The sequence below is a fragment of the Carassius carassius genome, chromosome 19 (genome assembly GCF_963082965.1).
Source record: "Carassius carassius chromosome 19, fCarCar2.1, whole genome shotgun sequence".
Lineage (NCBI taxonomy): Eukaryota > Metazoa > Chordata > Actinopteri > Cypriniformes > Cyprinidae > Carassius > Carassius carassius.
In genome coordinates, this window is record NC_081773.1 from 8,955,770 (window position 1) to 8,973,405 (window position 17,636).

The window sequence follows — 17,636 nt, forward strand, 5'->3', positions numbered from 1 at the left end:
AAACATGCATGTAGACATGCTTCTTGTGATAGCTCCATCTCACTCGCAGTTCAAATAGAGCGCTACATGCGTTCACTGGACTGTACCATAAACGGGAGACCGTGTACATTAGATAAACCACCACTCATAATTTTATCACGTGAAAAGCCGCCCATTCTTGCGCATGAAATTAATGAAATCTTTTTACAAAGTAACTAAACACAATTAGTCAGGTTTATTCGTGATTTCCAGGAGACTCTTGCTCTCACAACACTCGCCGGTCCGCTTTTAAAGGGCCAGATGGTCTATACCTCGTGATGTTTCGAAAAGAACAACATAGCAACGCTGTCCGTCGCGACTCGCTTCCGCATTGACTGACTGCACTAGTCTCTGTCAATGCGGGAGAATGAATAACTCGAAATGTGCCCTTGCCCACAAACGACGGAGACCAACGCGGATCATACGATGTATATATGTGGTGGGATTCATGGTGAGTGTACTATTTTGTATTTAGAAAGGGTCTTTTGTATGGCATTGATCGCAATCAGTTAAAGCTGCTGTCATTAAGTTTGCATACCTCTGATGCCCCTGTTCTGCACATGCAATTATTTTATTCTCAATATCACATGAATCAGATTTGTAACACTTAGATAAGAAGAATTTGAAAACTTAAAACTGTTTCAGGACAGGAGTCTTGTTTCCAAGGGCTCATTGATAATTATATTTTATCTATCATCTTGACATCTTATGCCAGATGTTCTTCATTTAGTAGTCTTTATGTTCACAGTATTATCACATTTGCTTTTTTTTTTTAGCTTATTCCTATATTTAAATCAGAATGTAGTTGATGCCTTGGCAGTTTATATTCTTGCATCAGTAGAAATTGTTTGTCCTGTCTGGGTTTTGCCAACTCCCATGAGAAAGAACAATTGTCTCTCCGCTTCTTTCCCTCTCAGACACATTGAATTCTTCCTGGCTTTAATTCACTGGTAGTTTTTGTTAGATTAAAAGTTTGGTTTGATAGAAAGTGCCGTTACGCTGGATTGAGGTATGGTCATGGTGTGACTTCAATCAAGTCCTTGCCCTGGCATAGCTGCATATAAAAATCCAGACAAACAAGCTCGGTGGTCTATGGCTTTTGTTTAATTTGCCCTCTAATTTATGCCAACAGCTGACACCTTCATTCATTCATTCATTCATTCATTCATTCATTCATTCAATCATTCAATCATTCAATCATTAATTCATTAAGTCATTGTTTTTTAGCATGTTGTTGTTGAACTACTTCCGCAAAGCACTGTAATTTTACTAGCTTTTGTGTGTGTGTGTGTGTGTGTGTGTGTGTTTTCAGCTGTCAAGGAGTCGGCTATATTTTACCTAATTAGGCTGTTTTATCTTTAGAAAAATTCACATCTTAATTGTAACTATGAGTTTTAATTGATTTAATTAATTGATTATTTATTTAAATCTAGAATCAAGTGGCGAATTGCATTTTAGAATAATTAAATCATATTTAATGTCATACAGGTCAATTTAATGTCATATAAGGGTTAGAAAGGCTCATATAGGTCTGTTCTGCAGTTCAGGATTCACGTAATCAGTAAATTTAAATGTGTGTGTGTGTGTGTGTGTGTGTGTGTGCTCTTGTTTTTGTGACGTATCAGGACACAACTCTGTATAATGACATGGGTATGACACAGGTATTACAAGGAGAGGGTGACTTATGAGGATATAACCCATGTCCCCATTTTTCAAAACGCTTATAAATCATACAGAATGAGTTTTTTTGAGAAAGTAAAAATGCACAAAGTTTCCTGTGAGGGTTAGGTGTAGGGTTGGTGTAGGGCCATAGAATATACAGTTTGTACAGTATAAAAACCATTATGCCTGTGGGATGTCCCCGCTTTTCACAAAAACAAACGTGTGTGTGTGTGTGTGTTTCAGGACCTCTTTGGGGTCAGTATGATTATCCCTTTGCTGAGTCACCATGTGAAATCACTAGGAGCAAGTTCTACAGTGGCTGGGATTGTAGGTAAGTCTCTGTTGTTGAGTTCCATGGTGGCTCTGAGGTCCAGTATTAATAACATATTTCACTATTAACAACATTGTTTAGAAAATTGTTGGCTCTTTATTAAAACTACTGCTTATTATGAAAATTATCTTCTCTAGGTGTGATCCAGAGAAAAATATTATGGATCTATATTATGAAGACTGTATTGAAGAACCACCACCATACCATTTCTGTTAGATTCCTATGAATATTAGACACATTTTACTGGAAAGCACTGTTTTTAATGCAAATAGACAACATTTTTACTCAGAAATATGTTTCACTGATGGATTCTAAAATGTATGACCTCAGTGTTCAATAAATAGTTTGATTAATAATCAGAGTTAAGAATTCTTCTGGCAAGTACAGTCAGTTTGATCACATCATAGGTGTGCATTTATCAACAATTTTACAATGGTTTCAAATGCAGCTAGAATCAGTGTTTAGAGTCTGAAGCATCCATTTTATGAAAATCAGTTTGCCACATCAGTATTGGTATGTGTTTCAGGTCTTGCCGGATGGAGAATACTTATTCTCTCGCAAGAATGTTGCAGCTGTAGATCCGAATAGTGATTTTTAGGGTGCACAAAATTAAATCAATGCAAAATAATTTTAATGGAACAATTGCCATTAGTTTTTCTAAATGTAAATGTCCGATTTTGTTTTAATTCTGCATATCCTATTCTCAAAAGGACCAACGCCAATTTACTTTTCTTACTTTTTTTAGTCAACAGATGACTTCATTGCTGGCAGATTGTAATTTTTAGACAAACAGGTCATTGAAATCACCAGAACATTGCCTGCACCTCGTCTCTGATTAAAAGGGCTGTTTGCATGGCCCATAATGTCAATGGAAATCACCAGCTCAATTTATATATTCACTGATTTCATGAGGCAGGCATCTTTGATTGTGATCACAAGGTCTTGTTACCTCAACCGTTTGATTGTGAAACGAATTAATTTATTTAGTGATTTTAATTAAAAAAGGTTGTTTTCCATTGTTGCAGGATCTACATATGGAGTATTACAACTCTTCTCTAGCACTGTGGTGGTAAGTAGTGATTTTCTTTTTAGTGAGCAGCATTTGCCGCTGTAATATGATTATCAATTTGCTGCTCTCAATTTAATAATCCAGGTTTACCTCATCTGATCTGTCTCCATGGAGAATAAAGCACGTATCACAGTTATTGTTTATTACAATCAACATTACAGGGAGACTCAAACTGCAGGATGGTCTCATGTTTAGAGTGTGTTACTGTTAAATCAGTCCTCATGTTTCCAGTGACGAACACACTAGCACACACATATTTAAACTGGTTAAAGGCTGAAGGGTCACGGGGCTAGTTAAGAAGTGAAGGAGATGTTTGTCTTCTCTTGTATGTTAAGTTTGGGGACAGCAGACAGGAACAGTGGACCTCTATGACATGCCTGTAGACCAGAAACTGAGAGAACATAGTAAATTCAATTTAAGTTTATATTGCATTACACCAGTGTGTGTGTGTGTGTGTGTGTGTGTGTGTGTGTGTGTGTGTGTGTGTGTGTGTGTGTGTGTGTGTGTGTGTGTGTGTGTGTGTGTGTGTGTGTGTGTGTATGTGTGGCATGCCTCAGACTAATGAATGCTGGTATGAAGATGCCTGCAGTGCTTGCCTCAGGGCCTGCGCTATTTCATTTGTCAGGTCCGATCTGTCTGCCTTTAGGCTATAAACTAGCTTTCTTTGCCTAGACACTCTCCTTTAATAAACTACTAAGATTCTTATTTAAAGGTTCTGCAATTAATATCACACAGAAAATGTCCTACTACCTGAAAGATATCAGTAAAATTGTTTTGCTGTCACATATGCCTCTGTGAAAGCACTAGATTCTGAATACAACTAAAAGAATCTGACCATGGGTTGATATTTGTCAGTCATCTTAAAGCTTTTGGTCTGCTGACATGAAAGGCGGGGTTTTGGAGTGATCTGTTTTGCTAAGATTAGCTGTTTTGCTAGATTAAGCAAGGTTAGCTCTTTAGCAAAACAGCTAGCATTGCTTACAGCATCTTTACATTGTTATGTTGTGGGAAACAAGATTGTGTATTTTCTGCTATTACAAAAGAGTATTTGTTATAGAATTCATTTATAAGAAGTGCAAACTGAATGTAATGTTTTTTTTTGGCAATTTTAAATGTTTACATTTATATAAAATGCATTTAGCTGAATTTCAGAGTGTATTTTGACACACTAATGTAGGAACTCAGTGCATATTTTATGTCATTTCATACCACATTACTTCTATTGACTCTGTCCCCATATATCTACTTTAATTACTGTAATTACACATTTGGAGTAAATGAAGTTGCAAATTAGTATGTTTAAAATAAACTTTAAATGTAATATTAAATAACATACTACAATAAAAAAAATGTAATTAAGTACTTTACATGGGCTTTAGTATGTTAGTCAACACATTCAAATAATTGTACCTGTTTAAAAGACAACAAAATATTATCAAAACCTAAGGATTTAAAAATAAAAAAGTTAAACTTTTAATCTGACACTATTGCAATTTTTTATTTTTTTATTTTTTAAGCAAAATGGGTACTATTATTATTTTTGTAATAAGCAACCTTAGTATTGATAATGATCTCTTTTATTTATTTAATTGTCTCTTATGTGTTGTATTCTCTGATTGGCAGGGAAGTTGGAGTGATGTGGTAGGGAGACGCTATTCACTACTAACATGCCTTTTGCTCAGTGGCTTTGGATATGGCCTGCTGGGTCTGTCCACGAGTATTGCACTCTTTGTGCTAGCCAGGATACCAGTGGGTAAGTATTGGTGTACTTTGGTTCAGATTGCAAAAAAGTGCGTGCAGCATAACTGAAATGATTCCCTCCCCTCTTTAAAGGGCTCTTTAAGCACTCCTTGTCTATCTGCCGAGCGCTCCTGTCAGATCTTGTGTCGGAGAAAGAGCGGCCTCTAGTGATGGGACACTTTAATGCAGCCTCGAGTGTGGGATTCATCCTTGGACCAGTGGTGGGGGGATATCTCACTGAACATGAGGGTGGTTTTTACTTATCCTCATTCGTCTGTGCAGCCATTTTCCTTCTTAATGCAGGTGAGCAAGACTGACAGTAGTTCCATGCATAAAGAAAGTAACTTATTCCTTACAAGTACAAACAAGAACAAATACATGTTTTATGAGACTGCAGTTATCTTGTAATGCATTAAAGGGATAGTTCATTGTTTCTGCAAGTGCACATTCAATACAATTAAGTGCACTCATATTTTACACAAGTGATCTTTGTCTGCTACTGTACAGAGCAACTAGTCTACTTATCCAAATGTTGTCTTCTCAGGTTTGGTCTGGATGTTACCTTGGAGTGAGACGCTAAATCACCATATTGATGCAAACGCTAACAGTAAAACCAAACCCAGCAAATCCTACGATGAGTTAAAGCACTCCGTCCAGCAGAACTGCTTAGACAAAAACCACGTTCGCAATACTAATGCATCAGCAGTCCGCTGTCAAACAAATGGAGGCTGGAGCTGGAGAGACATGTCCGTCATCCAGCCTGCCTGGAGACAGCTGACCTCAGTGTGGATACAGATCCGCATGGTGGCTTCCTCCGACATGTGGGACGTGTTCCTGGTGCGTCTTCTAATGGCTGTATCCATAATGCTGTACTACAGTAACTTCTCTTTAGCCATGGAGGAGCGTTTTCAGCTCAAACCAAAGGTGACGGGCTACTTGATCAGCTACAGTAGTATGTTGGGGGCCCTTGCTGGCTGTTTGGTGGGACCCGTTACACACCTTTATGGCAACAACATGTCTGCTTTATTGTTGCATTCTACTGCACTCACCTGCACGTTGATCTTCCTGTATGCCACGGCACCCAACGTCTGGCAGGTCCTGCTCACTTCCACATTCTTTGCCATCTCTACCACTATCGGACGCACATGCATCACTGACTTAGAGCTGCAGCGTGGGGGAGCCCAGGCTAGCGGGACGTTAATCGGAGTGGGACAGTCGGTCACAGCTGTGGGACGGGTCCTAGCACCACTTCTGTCTGGTCTGGCTCAAGAAGTCAGCCCCTGTGGGCCTCCTAGTTTGGGGGTTGTGCTGGGACTGGTAGCTGTGGGTTTGCTATCCGTGAGGACTCCTAAGTGGGACAGCAAGACAAAGGTTAAAGACAAGATTCATAAACAATGAAGTGAAAACCACTCAAAGTGACAGAAAGACGAAAGATTGTGATGGCAGCTGTCTTTTTTTCCTCTCAGGTGATGTGATAATTTTTTAGGAGAATGTGGGAGTTTAGATCTGTATACCAGTTATGAAATGTCACAATTTCAATGTGAGATGCCCATCGGTAAGGCTGCTTCCTGTGCCGTCATGCTGAAAGAGCAACTGCCTGTGCATATGCAGATTTGATGGAGTCTGATGCAAAGTCTAGTAAGATGAATGTTTATATCATTTATAACATTAACTGTTTAGTGGTTGAACACCAGTGGCAAAACTAGTACCATACATTGTTGAAAGACTTTTATTTGTTATATAAAAGTGTTTTATATGTTGATTTTGTTTCCTGGCCAAAATCTGACTATTAGTCATATAAACAAGAAAGGTAAGGCTGATATGCTTCCAAGAAAACGTTAACATTTTGGGCAGGAGAAAATTAACTATGTGATTGAGTTTTACTTCACTGTGGCATTGATACTCATTTAACCACATCTTTGGTGCACTTCATAATACTCACTTCCTTCAGTGTTTTAAAGTTAAAAGTCATACAGTTGCCCTGAAGCCTAGCAATGATTTTTTTTTTAATAAAACTGTACAAAAACCTTTATCAGAATTAACTGTGGGGTCAGTAAGATTTTTTTATTTATTATTTTGAAATAATATATTTATATTTAGCAAGGATGCATTAAATTGATCAGACGTGACAGTAAAGACATTTAAAATGTTACAAAAGATTTGTTTTAAATAAATGCTATTTTTCCCACAAAAATATATAGCAGCACAACTGTTTTTAACATTGATAATAATAAATGTTTGTTGAGCAGCAAATTAGCCAATTAAAATTATTTCTGGAGGATCATGTGACACTGAGGACTGGAGTAATTATGCCAAACAATCAGCATTGCATCAAATGAATATTATATATATATATATATATATATATATACATACAGTACAGACCAAAAGTTTGGACACACCTTCTCATTCAAAGAGTTTTCTTTATTTTCATGACTATGAAAATTGTAGAGTCACACTGAAGGCATCAAGGGCTATTTGACCAAGAAGGAGAGTGATGGGGTGCTGCGCCAGATGACCTGGCCTCCACAGTCACCGGACCTGAACCCAATCGAGATGGTTTAGGGGTGAGCTGGACCACAGACTGAAGGCAAAAGGGCCAACAAGTGCTAAGCATCTCTCGGGGAACTCCTTCAAGACTGTTGGAAGACCATTTCAGGTGACTACCTCTTGAAGCTCATCAAGAGAATGCCAAGAGTGTGCAAAGCAGTAATCAAAGCAAAAGGTGGCTACTTTGAAGAACCTAGAATATGACATATTTTCAGTTGTTTCGCACTTTTTTGTTATGTATATAATTCCATATATAATTCCACATGTGTTAATTCATAGTTTTGATGCCTTCAGTGTGAATCTACAATTTTCATAGTCAAGAAAATAAAGAAAACTCTTTTGATGAGAAGGTGTGTCCAAACTTTTGGTCTGTACTGTACATATATATATATTTTTTTTTTAACTGTAATAATATTTCATTCAATATTAGTTTTTCATGTATTTTTGTTCAACTAAATACAGCCTTGGTGTGTATAAGAGAACTTAAAAATTATTACAAACTCTTACTGACATCAAACATTTGTTGCGTATGTGTGGGAAATGTTATTTTATTTTTATTTGATTTTTATCATCATCTGAATTTATGTGTTAACAATTATTATTTTTAATGTAGCCTTTTTTTGTCAGAAATACCTAAGAAGTATTACACAAATTTCTGAGTAAGAACATAATACTTTATTTTAATAAAAGAAGCCTGAGCCTACACAAAATCTTGCTGTTATATTATTTTAGTTTCTTTTATAGCTCATTTAAAAAAATTGTGCTGCATGCCAGAGGAAAATGATCTCATGCATTAAAGGACTGTTTGTGCTGATGATTTAATATTTGAACCCAAGTATATTTTACAGCAAGATTAATACATACAAAAGTAATGTTATGTCCTTTATAGAAATGTAACTTTCATGAATCAAGTAATTGTTCTTATGATGTGGTTAAAACAAATTATTTAATTTACTATTAAATCTGAAAATTACAATTTATATCCCAAAGTTCAATTTAGTGAATTAAAAAACAACTTTTAACGGCATGAAAATGACAATGCACCCAATTTATCAGTTTTACCAATATCAGTAAAATGCATGTTAAGCAGACCAATATATACTGTATATGACCATTTCTAGTAGCTTTATTAGTGTCATAGAAAGCTTTTATGTGAGTTCTGTGTTTATCTGTGTTACACATGGAATAAGTTGTATTTTCTCTAGTATAAGTGTTTTCGTTTTTATGAGTCAACATGGTGAGATCAGTTCCAACAATAGCAGCAATAGCAAGTAATAGCAGTGTCCACCCCTGTAGATCTCATTTGTCATGTGGTTTCTGTGGCAGCCAGTGTGGTCTCCTCATCAAAGGGTGCTGCACATCACTGTTGTCCTGCGGTTCCTGTACCCATGCATGTGGAGATAACCGTGATTGCTGCTCCTCAACATCATGGTCTCCTTCACTATAGTTTCTAGGCGAGCCATGATGCAGATGTGAGGTCAGATGTCCTGAACGGCTGACATTTGACCCCAGATGTGACCTCCTGTAGCCTCTCTGCTCCTCGTTCTGTTCGTCCACCGTGTCGACAGAGGAAGCCACTTCCTTCAGAGTGTTTAACGGCCTGAGAGGCATCGCTGCTTTAGATGACACTCTCTGTGGATGCCTGATTGATGGGTAGTCGATCTCCGATTCAGTATCACCATCTCCTACAAAGACAACAGCAGAGAGTTCTATCTATATTACTGTCAATACAGCTGCTTAAAATGAATACAATTATGAAAATCATTTTTACTCACATCAATGTATTATTTAAAACAAACACTAGATGGCATGTCAAATGGAGTAGCCATATACACAACCACATCTTAAAAAACGTTTATTTCAAATAAAAGCTGTTCTTGAACTTTCTATTTAGCAGAGAATCCTTAAGAAACAAAGTCACTTAATATTGCACAAAAATATTAAGCAGCAGAACATTCTCTCACCAGTGTGAACGAGTCTCCCTGGAGGAAATCCAGAGTTCAGACTCCGGCCCATGGGCAGAGAGAAATAGTTCTGGGACATTTTTGAAGCATTCTGGTAGAAAAAGAGCAAGAAGAGGGTCAGCTACTCTCATTTCCATATTTAGAAGTGTATATATTTTATAGATCATTAGGTATGAGTTTGTGTTCTGATTTTAGACAGCATTCTTCAGGTTTTTTTGTCTTGTATCATCATATCATTCATACATTCATTACTTACAGTGCCATGGAAGCTTCCAGCTCTGAGGCTGCGTCGTAAGCTTGTGTGGCGTCTCATCAGGATCTCCCTGGCTGTTATATCATTGGGTAATGTATGCTTATTAGTGTAAGACACTGTCTGTGAAGCATAATGGATGAAAATATAGATAACAAATTGTGAAATATCACAAAGGATATTAGAAGCAACAAAATAAACATGATTAATTTTAATGCACCACTACTTCACATACTAAATAATAGTACAAATTATTTGAGAAGACATTAAACTTTTCCATAAAACACATGGTAGTCTTTGTTCAGTGCAATATTACTAGTTTCTGAACCCCACACTGGAAAAAATATATATATATACTCTGGACCATTTTAATAAAACCCACAATAATTAATGCAGTCAGTAAAGCTAGTCAGTATGTGTCATCAATATGAAAATACTATGCACAATATTTTTTTTTTTTATTGAGATTTGTTTTTGACAAACTGAACAAAATCAAAACCATTTAGATTAGACTGATATCAAAACTCACAGTTATATTTTCAGTGTAGGTCATACAAATCTGTAAAGCTGGCACAAAACTGTTTGATATTTCTCATGTAGGTCAGTGTCCTAAAAATAATTCATTTCTTAACTAATTCCTTTGTATTGAGCATTTGACTGTTTTTTTTTATGGTGGTGTTTTTGTTGTTGTTTGTTTGTCGGTGTTTGTTTGGTTTCTTCCAGCAATTCCTATATTGTAAGTTCAGAACATTCTGTCATCACTCACCCTCTGTCTGATCTTGTACATGTTCTTTGATAAGAGTTCATGCATATTTGTCACATCAGATGACAATAACTTCTTCCTGGATTTGGTGGCATTCTTTCTTTCTTTGCTATAGTAAAAGACAAACGGAAATCAACAGGAAGTAAATCATTGTGATGTTAGCTGTGACTACAGACCTTTACTGAAATGACTGGGACTTTAATAAATGTAAGCTACACAGATTCAGCTAGAAATAAGTTTCAGACAGTTTCAAAGATTTCTGAAAAGAGGAGGACAAGACAAGAAGTGACAGCGTTAAAAGGAGACGCACTGCAATGAAATTAAAGAGGGGGCTGCACTGATGTCACCGGGCATTTGGTCCAGTATCTCCATGGCGTTCTGAAGCTCCAGTTTCTTATACAGAGCCACAATGCTCGACTCGGGACGATTATCACGGATTAAAATCTTGCGAATGATCCGGTTATTAAACTTCATGAACCTGGCAACCAAAGACATGAATGAATCTCAAAATCAATGTGATATAACAGAATATACAGGATTCTGTACGTTGAGATTTAACTCGCTGAGTCAAAAACTGAGTCAAATTAAATGTCCTTTATCCATTCATATCTTTTTCCAAAATAAAATAAAACTAAACAATTCTAGGGTTACAGCTGTGGTAGTATCTAACAGGAAACAGATACATTTACAGAAACCTAAGGCTGATTGGGAAAGGCATGTACACATGACAAAGCTGTAAGACCAGTCTAACCGGTCATATGCTTTTGGGACACTAATGAAATGATGATAGAGAAAAGTGGAAACATGACACTAAAATAGTTCTGTTGTCAGCAGATAACTGTAATTTTCCATTGAAAAATGCTGTGTAGAGAAAAAAAAGATGAAAGAGTCTAACTCTTACTTGTCTTTCCAGTAGTAGTGACTCCACTGTCCACACAGATCTTCTATGCCAGCAACAGTGTGCTCCATCAACTGAAACAGAGTAACTGAATCAAAACTAAACTGATCTCAATTACTGGTTAAGCAATGTTCAAATTAAATAAATGAAACAGACATACCCTTTTGTGAATCTCATTATTGATGGTCTCCTGGTTTCGATTTGTCTTACGAACATTGATTAATTTTAGAAGGGGTCTTATAGTAATTCCCTGTGAAGAGAAATAGTATTTGGATACTGGACACTACTACTATGTATTCATCAAATAAATGCAGCCTTGGTGAACATTTTCAATCTGCTGCTAAAAATTTTAATTATTCCAAACTTTTGACCAGTAGTGTATAAATGATAAATGTAATTTGGAATATATGAAAAGTAAAGCTTTATTTGAGCTCAGTGGAGCAGAACAGAGATTAGAAACAGAGAGCACAAAGTAGTGGTGAATCAGCTTCTAATGATCTGTAGCATCGACAGTCTAGCTCTAGTTATGGGTAATTGCATCATGTAAAGATGATTCATAAAAAGGAATTCTTGGTTAGTTTGCACTCAAGCACTCCTAAAGCAAGACTCATTCGCTCTTGTGAGAAGGTGCAGAACCTGAATGAACACTGTAAAGATGATGACGACAATCGTGCCTGTGATGAACAGCTTCTTGCAGCCGATACTGTCTGGCAGAGTGAAAGCCAAGGCAAAGGACACAGCTCCTCTCAGCCCACCATAGGCCAAACAAAACTGATCTTTGAAGTTGAAAGGAATTGTGCGGAAGGGGTTAATGATCTGCGTTAGGACCAGGATGCCTAAAGGAAAAAGAAAATATGTTACATTTTTGCCAATAGCACAAATAATAATGTCCTTTAACAATGGCTATAGAAATGTAATTTTGTTAAATTTACATTAATTTTGTTAAATTTACATACAAATTTACATTACACTATTATAGTTCTATTCTATTATAGTTTAAATTAGCGATATGGATTTTACAGGTTTCATCTTTAAGGCCAGTAGGTGGCAGCAAGTCAGCTAACTGTCTTTCCTTCTCAACAGAGTTGAATCCTTCTCAATATTTGTTTATTCACAATGCTGATTCATACTTGTAACAAAACAATAATGGCTGCATCCAAAATACTGCATGCTTCCCTTCTATATAGTAGCCGAAAAACAGTGTGTGACAAAAGAAGTGTCAGAATTCATAGTACTCATAAAAGAGAGGACCACAACTGTGTGTTGCTTGGAGATGTGACGATTGATTATGCTTAGGAACTATTCCTGTTGGTGGAGTAAAAATGGGTAAACCAACTGGCAATATTATGTCCATCTAAGTTACTATCTTTATACCATTCTTGTGTGCTGAATTGTTGTGTAACTGCATTATTGCACTTGAAATTATGCAATATTTTTTAATTGTAGCCAATGACGATAAGAAAACATCCTGCTACTATTAAAAACTTCCTTTTAGTAATTTGGGAATTCTTTATATTCTCCCATACCCAGGCCTCTCCAAAGAAGAGCAAACAGCAGAGTAAAGAGGATGTAGCCCCAGTTCCACTGGTGCTCTGTTGTTATGGTAACAACACCCAGAAAGAAGAAGATCAGAGTTTCCGACACACTTCCAAACATCTTAATGACATGCCGGATAGTGGTGCAGGAGCGCTGGGATACATTCTCCTCAACGTAATACTTCATAGTCAAGGCGCAGATTACAATACTGTAGATACAGGAACACAACATTCAGGAAAAGCCAAAAAAAAATATATATATTTTCTTCAAAAATGTAGTTAGGAGTCCTTACGTACGCCATGATGCTGGAGATGGCAAGGAGCTCAGCTATAAGGTAGGCCAGGTAGCTGTACAGGAAGATTATTAGAGGCTCGATCTCTCTCACTTTTCCTGTAAAGCGTGTGGTGAAGGCTGCCACAAAGCCAAACAGTACGCCGAAAATCATACCTCCCAAACCAACCACAAAAAATCGACCTATGTCCAGAAAAACTTCTCCAGCTTCAACCACCTCCAGCGCTGCTACATTATTGAATAGATTGTAGAGCACCTGAAACAGACAGTGAGAACTACTTATAAATAATACACAATCTGATTCACAAAACAACACAAAATTATGACAAATATATGCTAAATTGTGCAAATGTGATGATTAACACACGCAGAACATCACGCAGGGTAAAACATGAATCACTTTTTAAATGAAGCTCTTGAATGAATGATTCAAAGACAAATACATTTTTAACAGCCCCTTTTAACAACCTAAAAAATAAAACATGCACACACAGGAATTGATAGGTGGAATTAAAATTTAAATTTTACAACAAGTATCCGATTCTGGAATTGGAATTGATTTTTCATTCCCAACCTTACATGCACTAACTTTTGCAGGTATTTATTTGAACAAAATTGGCTAATTTACTTATTTTACAGAGATTCATTACATATTTTCTCTGTTTTTATTAAAGTATTGAACTGAATCTGTTTTATGTAGTATTGAATTTTACCATCTTTCCATCTTCATGAATTGTATTAGTGATCAATAAGAAATAAAATGTAGTATTTTAATGTTAATATATGAGTATTGTAGGAAGTACTTGTATATTTTAAGCAAAAGTACAAAGACTTCGTTCTATTACTATTCTTTTTCTCTTTACTCCAGTTCAAATGTAATAAAATAAGAAATGTAACATATGTTACTGTGCATAAGTATTTAATTTATGTTTGACACAACAATGAAAGCAACAATGTTTATACACAATGTGTTTACCATGGTGTTTCAGCCTGTATCAAATTACTAAGTAATTATGCTGGCTTGTGTTGTCTTTTGGATTTCAAATAATCTGTTACTAGGACAAGATTTGAAAGGAGATTCTATACAAGCGTATTTCTTTTTAAACTAATTGTGATACTTTTTGATCAATGACATAACTAGGTCAGTCCATTTAAATTCAGACAAAATCTTCAAAACAGTTCTTGAAAAAAGAATATTTGTAAGTGATGCACCAAGTAAAAGCAAGTTTCAAGCACATGCTTTCCCATGGAGAGAATGACAATATAAGTCTTATTCTTTGTCCTCATCGCCAAATGTATCTGTTTTTTATTTACTAGTAGCATGATTTTTATGTACTAGTAACATTTTTTTACTTTTTTAACATTTTCAGTGTCAAGCGTTTATTTTCCCCTTGGCGATGTATGGCTGATCAGTCTCAATCTTTGTTCACAATCCCTTTCTATAACTCACTCAAAAAGGTTCTTTATTGGCATTGATGTTTCCATAAAGAATCTTTAACATCCATAGAACCCTTCCATTGCACACAAGGTTCTTTATAGTTCTATTTATGTTTCACACTAAGAAAAATTAAGAAATGTTAACTGGAGTTTGACGAGTGGGGCGGGGAGAACGAAGCGAGGCCGGTGGAGTGATTTGGAAATGAGTGACACCTGCTCCACTCACCGGTCTCGAGTCCCAAGGAGGAGATTGGAAGAATACAAAAGAGGAGCGACGACAGTGAAGGACGAGAGAGGAACACAAAATAAAGTCCAGGCCTGGTCCTCTCTCGTCCGTCACTGTCGTCGTTCCTCTTTTGTATCCTTCCGATCTCCTCCGTGGGACTCGAGACCGGTGAGTGGAGCAGGTGTCACTCATTTTCAAATCACTCCACCAGCCTCGCTCCATTCCCACGGCTCTCGGCCCCGCCCCACTCGTCACATGGAGGTTCTTTAGAGAACCCAAGTTTTTCTATTGCATCACTATGAAACCCCCCTTTTGAAACCTTTATCACTTGGTTTTGTACATCTACAAACCTTGTGCACACATCACTTACCACAGTGACAGCATCATTGAACAGGCACTCTCCAAATACCACAATATAGAGCTGCTCATGGATGCTGATATCCTCAAACACAGTGAGGACAGCCACTGGTTCTACGGCTGAGATGATGGAGGCGAAGAGGAGGTTCTCCTGCAGGGTAATGTCCTGCACACCAAACGCCTCGATCTGGCAGATGGCAAATAGAGAGATGCCTATGCCAATAGAATTCCACAAGGTGCCAACAACAGCAAACCACAGCACCGTGCCGAAATTCTCAAAGAAAGGCCGAGTGGGCATGAAGTAGCCTGAGTCTAGAACAATGGGTGGCAACATATAGAGGAAAAAGACGTTGGAGGTGAGCACTGCCGGCGGCTTCTCGTGCAATGAGTGCATGATGCCCCCGACTATGAGACCAATGGAGATAAGCAAACATGACTCTGGCACCCAGACCGTGATCTTATGGTAAACATGGAAACCTATTCAGAAAAAAAACAATACTTGTTACTTAGTGTTAATGTGTGTGTGCAAGTAGATAAAAAGGGGGGGGGGGGTTATAAGTACCCTGTGTCACAGTTATGTTCTGTTTTGGTTCTGTTTCTGTCTCCGCATTTCCCTGTGTCCCCTTGTCTGTTAGGCCATGTCAACAAGTACAAGGGTATTCTTATAAACAGAGTTTTTTCTTCTTTCATTTAAAAAAAAAATCTCAGTTCACAAGAAAATGCAAAAGCATGCTATGAAGCACTGTCAAGAGCATGCCAAGCCAACAGGTGGTGATATAAACTCAACCATAAAGCCATGTTGGCCAATCAGAAGCCTGAAAAAGTTTCAAGTAGGCGGAGATAACAGCACATGCTCCTATGTCACAAGCCAAATGCTGTTTCTTAAGTCCAAGAATTTGCACGGCTCCATCAGTTGTCTCCAGGATATCTTCAAGGCCTTCTCCACCATGGCACCTTCCTCGACTCTTCCCTGGGTCCTCATCCTGGCTGGTCTCTGGATATCCATCTGGCTCCTCCTGCTTCGGGTTCCTTCCTGGCTCCTCCCTCCATCTAATCTGCCCTGGCCCAATGAACTATGCCCCTTTCACATTGTCTGCCCCTTGCCTGCCCCACGCCCGCCTCCTGACCCTACACCCTCCCTCCTCTGTTAGACTGTTTATAGTTGCGAGGATGCACCTTCCGGGAGGCCGGCGAATTGTCACAATTATGTTTTGTTTTAGTTCTGTTTCTGTCTCCACATTTCCCTGAGTTCCATGTCTGTTAGTTTCCATGGTTTTCGATGAATTAGCTCCACACCTGTTTCAGTTCTCCCCTTATTACCTTTTCTAGTATTTAAGCCCTGTGTTTTGTTCTAGCTCCTTAGTTCTGGTATTGATTTTGATATTGTGTTTGTCTCCTGCGTTTCTCCTGCCTGTGGATTTATTATAAAAAGTACTTATTTTATTTTCACTCCTGCATTATGTGCTTTCCACATGACACCATATTCATTCATCCCTAAATCTAATTTACTTAATCTTTTTCTTACATTTTATATTCTAGTAACTTTTTTTATACCTTTTTACCAAGATTCTAAATTAACTGTAGAATAAAGTTGCCTTTCTGACTAGCCATCTCATATAGCTAAGTTAAAAAAAGAAATCTATTGAAAATTGAGATATGTTGCATATAGTGTTTCCCAAACAAATAGGCTAGTATCTGATAAATATGTAGGCTGCTAGTAAAACTGGAATAGAATCAGTACTGGACGACTTAATCATTAAAATAAATAATTATACTAGTAACATCAAAAAGTCAATAGTAGGTGTTCTAAAAGAATATATGTTAAAACAGCTTGCCTTAGAATGTGTAATCACTTACCTATTTTCGCAAAGGACGCAAGTAGCACCCATAAAGTAATCTCAAACGGGATCTGAATGCGGGGGTAGTTCAGTGTAAACACCGCTTGGGTGGTTTCGACTGGGTCGGGGTCAGGATCAGTCTCCTCCATCGGGCTCCAAGGAGGAAGTTTAGATGGCAAAATAGCAGTCGGTTCCAAAATAACATTGACGTTTGCTCCGTATCCAAGAGATACAATGCAAATTAAGCACATCAAAAATGTGAAATGCGACCTCTCATTAAAATTAAGCACCATATTTTCTCATAATACATGCATATGCCAGAAGCTGACATATAAAATGTACAGAAAATATGTGAAGAATTAAAAGTACATTTTAAAATTGTTCCCTTCATCTACGTCCACAATCACTCTGATCGTCGCACACTCTTGACTGAGTTTCGTCTCTCTGTCTCAGTGAGCAGGTGTGTGGTTAGATGTGGACCGGTTGACGAACAATGCCACACCTGATTTGTCTGTCCTGTCCTTACCTTTGAAATAGTTTCGCCTCCTCTAGTTCTCAGATTTTTTTTTTAAATGGTGATAACCTGTTCCTTTCTGCCACAACAAACACTTCTGAAGTAAAACTCATATATAAATTCATATTCTTTGCAAAAATCCAGATATAGTTAATTTCACCTTTATTCAAAAAAAAAAATAAAATAAAAAAA

The 17,636-nt window shown here is 37.3% G+C and overlaps 2 protein-coding genes across 3 annotated transcripts; one reads left to right on the forward strand and one right to left on the reverse strand.

Moving 5' to 3' along the window:
• Positions 1–310: 310 nt before the first annotated feature.
• Positions 311–6,582, forward strand: LOC132094999 (major facilitator superfamily domain-containing protein 9-like). 2 transcript variants are annotated; one of them, XM_059499710.1, is made up of 7 exons: positions 311–469; positions 1,924–2,011; positions 3,037–3,080; positions 4,704–4,833; positions 4,914–5,123; positions 5,365–6,191; positions 6,287–6,582. In XM_059499710.1, the coding sequence occupies exons 1-7, from the start codon at positions 386–388 to the stop codon at positions 6,293–6,295; spliced, it is 1,392 nt and encodes a 463-aa protein (XP_059355693.1). In that variant the 5' UTR covers positions 311–385; the 3' UTR covers positions 6,296–6,582. The 2 variants fall into 2 exon arrangements, with proteins under 2 accessions (XP_059355693.1, XP_059355692.1); XM_059499709.1 differs by having other exon boundaries at positions 5,365–6,582.
• A 2,079-nt stretch (positions 6,583–8,661) lies between these two features.
• slc9a2 (solute carrier family 9 member 2) lies at positions 8,662–17,424 on the reverse strand. The gene is made up of 12 exons (XM_059499708.1): positions 16,950–17,424; positions 15,106–15,569; positions 13,078–13,328; positions 12,772–12,989; positions 11,882–12,081; positions 11,406–11,495; positions 11,249–11,319; positions 10,658–10,825; positions 10,351–10,456; positions 9,591–9,707; positions 9,335–9,425; positions 8,662–9,055 (listed from the first exon to the last, which is right to left on the reverse strand). Exons 1-12 carry the CDS (start codon positions 17,221–17,223, stop codon positions 8,670–8,672), a joined length of 2,436 nt encoding a protein of 811 aa, XP_059355691.1. The 5' UTR covers positions 17,224–17,424; the 3' UTR covers positions 8,662–8,669.
• Between the last annotated feature and the right edge of the window lie 212 nt (positions 17,425–17,636).